The sequence below is a fragment of the Hyperoodon ampullatus genome, assembly GCF_949752795.1.
Source record: "Hyperoodon ampullatus genome assembly, chromosome: 3".
In the NCBI taxonomy this organism is placed as follows: domain Eukaryota; kingdom Metazoa; phylum Chordata; class Mammalia; order Artiodactyla; family Ziphiidae; genus Hyperoodon; species Hyperoodon ampullatus.
This window is the reverse complement of record NC_136916.1, coordinates 39,578,785-39,581,324: the sequence shown is the minus strand read 5'-3', so window position 1 is coordinate 39,581,324 and position 2,540 is coordinate 39,578,785. Positions and strand designations below refer to the sequence as shown.

The 2,540-nt window shown below is 44.4% G+C and overlaps 1 protein-coding gene across 1 annotated transcript; it reads left to right on the top strand.

Annotated features, from left to right (window-relative positions):
- Positions 1 to 503: 503 nt before the first annotated feature.
- On the top strand, positions 504 to 2,237 carry LOC307050389 (glycerol kinase; the record flags this gene model as incomplete). The annotated part of the gene is made up of 1 exon (XM_079700403.1): positions 504 to 2,237. The coding sequence occupies exon 1, from the start codon at positions 576 to 578 to the stop codon at positions 2,235 to 2,237; it is 1,662 nt and encodes a 553-aa protein (XP_079556529.1). The 5' UTR covers positions 504 to 575.
- Between the last annotated feature and the right edge of the window lie 303 nt (positions 2,238 to 2,540).

The following is a 2,540-nucleotide window of genomic DNA, read 5'->3' as shown; positions in this document are numbered from 1 at the left end:
AGTCTAATAGGAAAATATAGACAAGATAAAATAGTTAATAGTAACTGGAGTAAAATGGATTTTAAACATACAAAACCTATCAGGTTGGATAACTTGACAAAGCTAACTAACAGATTGTTGGCATGCATGTGAAGAAACCGTCATTCTCCTTCTATGCACTTTCAATGCATGTGACCTTTATAGAGGCAAAAAACCATAATATTTAAGATGTGTAGAGTCTTCAATCTAGCAATTGCAATTCCAGAAGATTATCCTACGGATATGCTTGCCCATATATGAAATGACATATGTAGAATATTCACTGGGGCATTGTGAAAAATTCAAAAGACTGGAAACAAACTTAATATCCTTCAATATCAGAGACTGGTTAAATAAATTATGATACAATCCATACCACTGAATATCATACAGCCTTTAAAATGACTGAGGCAGATCTACTGCTGCCGGCCCGCCCCACCCCCACCCCCCCCCACCCCCACCCCCCGTCCCTCCAGACTCGCCGCCCGCCCCTTCGCCGCCAGCCGCCGTCACCAAGGAAACGGGCCGCGACCGCCCGCCGACCCGAAGCTGGTTTCATGGCAGCGGCGAAGAAAGCAGTTTTGGGGCCGTTGGTGGGAGCAGTGGACCAGGGCACCAGCTCGACGCGCTTTTTGGTTTTCAATTCAAAAACAGCCGAACTACTTAGTCATCATCAAGTGGAAATAAAACAAGAGTTTCCAAGAGAAGGATGGGTGGAGCAGGACCCTAAGGAAATTCTGCATTCTGTCTATGAGTGTATAGAGAAAACGTGTGAGAAACTTGGACAGCTCAATATTGATATTTCCAACATAAAAGCTATTGGTGTCAGTAACCAGAGGGAAACCACTGTAGTCTGGGACAAGTTAACTGGAGAGCCTCTCTACAATGCTGTGGTGTGGCTTGACCTAAGAACCCAGTCTACCGTTGAGAGTCTTAGTAAAAGAATTCCAGGAAATAATAACTTTGTCAAGTCCAAGACAGGCCTTCCACTTAGCACTTATTTCAGTGCAGTGAAACTTCGTTGGCTCCTTGACAATGTGAGAAAAGTTCAAAAGGCAGTTGAAGAAGATAGAGCTCTTTTGGGGACCGTTGATTCATGGCTTATTTGGAGCTTGACAGGAGGAGCCAGTGGAGGTGTCCATTGTACAGATGTAACAAATGCAAGCAGGACGATGCTTTTCAACATCCATTCTTTGGAATGGGATAAAGAGCTCTGCGAATTTTTTGAAATTCCAATGAAAATTCTTCCAAATGTCCGGAGTTCTTCTGAGATCTATGGCCTAATGAAAGCTGGGGCCTTGGAAGGTGTACCAATATCTGGGTGTTTGGGGGACCAATCTGCTGCATTGGTGGGACAAATGTGCCTCCAGGATGGACAAGCCAAAAACACGTATGGAACAGGCTGTTTCTTACTATGTAATACAGGCCGTAAGTGTGTATTTTCTGAACATGGCCTTCTGACCACAGTGGCTTACAAACTCGGCAGAGACAAACCAGTGTATTATGCATTAGAAGGTTCCGTAGCTATAGCCGGTGCTGTTATTCGCTGGCTAAGGGACAATCTTGGAATTATAAAGACCTCTGAGGAAATTGAGAAACTTGCTAAAGAAGTAGGTACTTCTTATGGCTGCTATTTCGTCCCAGCATTTTCAGGACTATATGCACCTTATTGGGAGCCCAGTGCAAGAGGGATCATCTGTGGGCTCACTCAGTTCACCAATAAATGCCATATTGCTTTTGCTGCATTAGAAGCTGTTTGTTTCCAAACTCGAGAGATTTTGGACGCCATGAACCGCGACTGTGGAATTCCGCTCAGCCATTTGCAGGTAGATGGAGGAATGACCAACAACAAAATTCTGATGCAGCTACAAGCAGACATTCTGTATATCCCAGTAGTGAAGCCCTCGATGCCTGAAACAACTGCCCTGGGAGCTGCCATGGCAGCAGGTGCTGCAGAAGGGGTTGGTGTTTGGAGTCTGGAACCTGAGGACTTGTCAGCTGTCACAATGGAGCGGTTTGAACCTCAGATCAACGCTGAGGAAAGTGAAATTCGTTATTCTACGTGGAAGAAAGCTGTGATGAAGTCAATGGGTTGGGTTACAACTCAGTCTTCAGAAAGTGGTGACCCTAGTATCTTCTGTAGTCTACCCTTGGGCTTTTTTATAGTGAGTAGCATGGTAATGTTAATCGGAGCAAGGTACCTCTCAGGTATGCCATAAATACTACCAACTCATGGATTCCAAAGATGCGAGCTCTTTACCTATCGAGAGAATCCAGTGATTCTGTCTATTAATGTGATGACACTACTCATAGACTCTGATTTTATTTATAAGCCACTAGCTGCATGACACTCCAAGTAGACCTGTGGCTTGAAATAAAGAAAATGCAGCAGAAAGAATGCTATAGAAACATTTGGTGTGTTTCCTGACATCGGTAGTTAAGATTGGACCAGCCACCTTTGGGGCTGACCCGCTCCTTTGCCATCATTTCCTGCCTCATTCCCTCTAAGATCTAGGAATAAT